General features: G+C 36.6%; 1 protein-coding gene across 2 annotated transcripts in view; it reads right to left on the bottom strand.

Annotated features, from left to right (window-relative positions):
• Nucleotides 1–1,084, bottom strand: part of INPP4B (inositol polyphosphate-4-phosphatase type II B) — a 437,109-nt gene that overhangs the window by 74,719 nt on the left and 361,306 nt on the right. The window contains exon 21 of one of the 2 annotated variants that reach the window (XM_019522133.1): nt 520–632. The exons of the other annotated variant lie outside the window; for it this stretch is intronic. Coding sequence (XP_019377678.1) covers nt 520–632 — 113 coding nt within the window. The remainder of the gene's footprint in view (nt 1–519; nt 633–1,084) is intronic. 2 annotated transcript variants of the gene reach the window in all.

The raw sequence follows: 1,084 nt of genomic DNA on the forward strand, positions 1-1,084 counted from the left end.
CAGCTTCCAAGTGAGGTGGTGCAGGCTCCCATCCTGGGGGTTTTTAAGAGGAGGTTGGATGACCACCTTACTGGGGTCGTTTGACCCCAGTACTCTTTCCTGCCATAGCAGGGGGTCAGACTAGATGATCTGCTCAGGTCCCTTCCGACCCTAGAAACTATGAAACTATGAACTGCAGGATACTGATAAGTCTTCAGCAGTGATATAAGGGGTTGAATTATATATATATATATATATATATATATTTCATAATTTTGGCAATGGAGACCTTAGTAGTGAAGAAATTGGGGAATTGAGAACTAGGGGATTCAGGTGCTGAGAGGCCAGATAGACCCACAACAGGGTCTCTTTCTTTAAAAATATCTGCAGAATAAAGCCAGACAAATGTAGCTCCATGGTTCACTAGCTGCTTCTGTGACCCCAATCACTATAATTTCTGAGTGTTTCCTTAAAATACCAAAAATATATATGGAAAATTAGTGCATCATATGTGAAAGTGGTGAAAACTAAAAAGCTTACCGTTGCAGCCAGCCACATGATTTCTACATTCTTTCTTTTTTTGGACTGGATATTTTGATGGAGATTTTCTAGTAATCCTTTTAAGTCTTTTTGTTCTTGAAAATGTGGTAAGCCTAAAAAGAAGGAAAGGTTATGCTGACAAGGATTTCTTCACTATACAGAAGCTGTTGTGTCTGCAGTCTCATTTAGAATTCATGCAGATCGCAATGATAAATACTGACTATTTAATGAAGAAGAAAAAGCACAATTTCCCTGTAAATAAAGGGCTTTATTTTTAAAGATCCCATCCTGTGGGATACTAAGTGTTTTAATTACCCTGTTTTAAATTACAGTTGAGACTACAGGGCACCTTCCATGTAGCCTGAGTGCTAGATCATATTTGACAGTTAAAATAGAAGTGAGAAAGCTGAGAAGAGAGTCTAAAGAAAATCTGATATTTTATGGCTATGTACAAATCTGGGTTTTAAAATAAAGAAAGAGAAGAAAAGAAAATGGAAAATAAATTTTTGAAATGCTGAAACATTTCTTGTTTTTATTTTCAAAAAGAACGTCTCAACTTTTTGGG

Source organism: Gavialis gangeticus, unplaced genomic scaffold (assembly GCF_001723915.1).
Source record: "Gavialis gangeticus isolate Ggan-Ray unplaced genomic scaffold, GavGan_comp1, whole genome shotgun sequence".
Taxonomy (NCBI): Eukaryota; Metazoa; Chordata; order Crocodylia; family Gavialidae; genus Gavialis; species Gavialis gangeticus.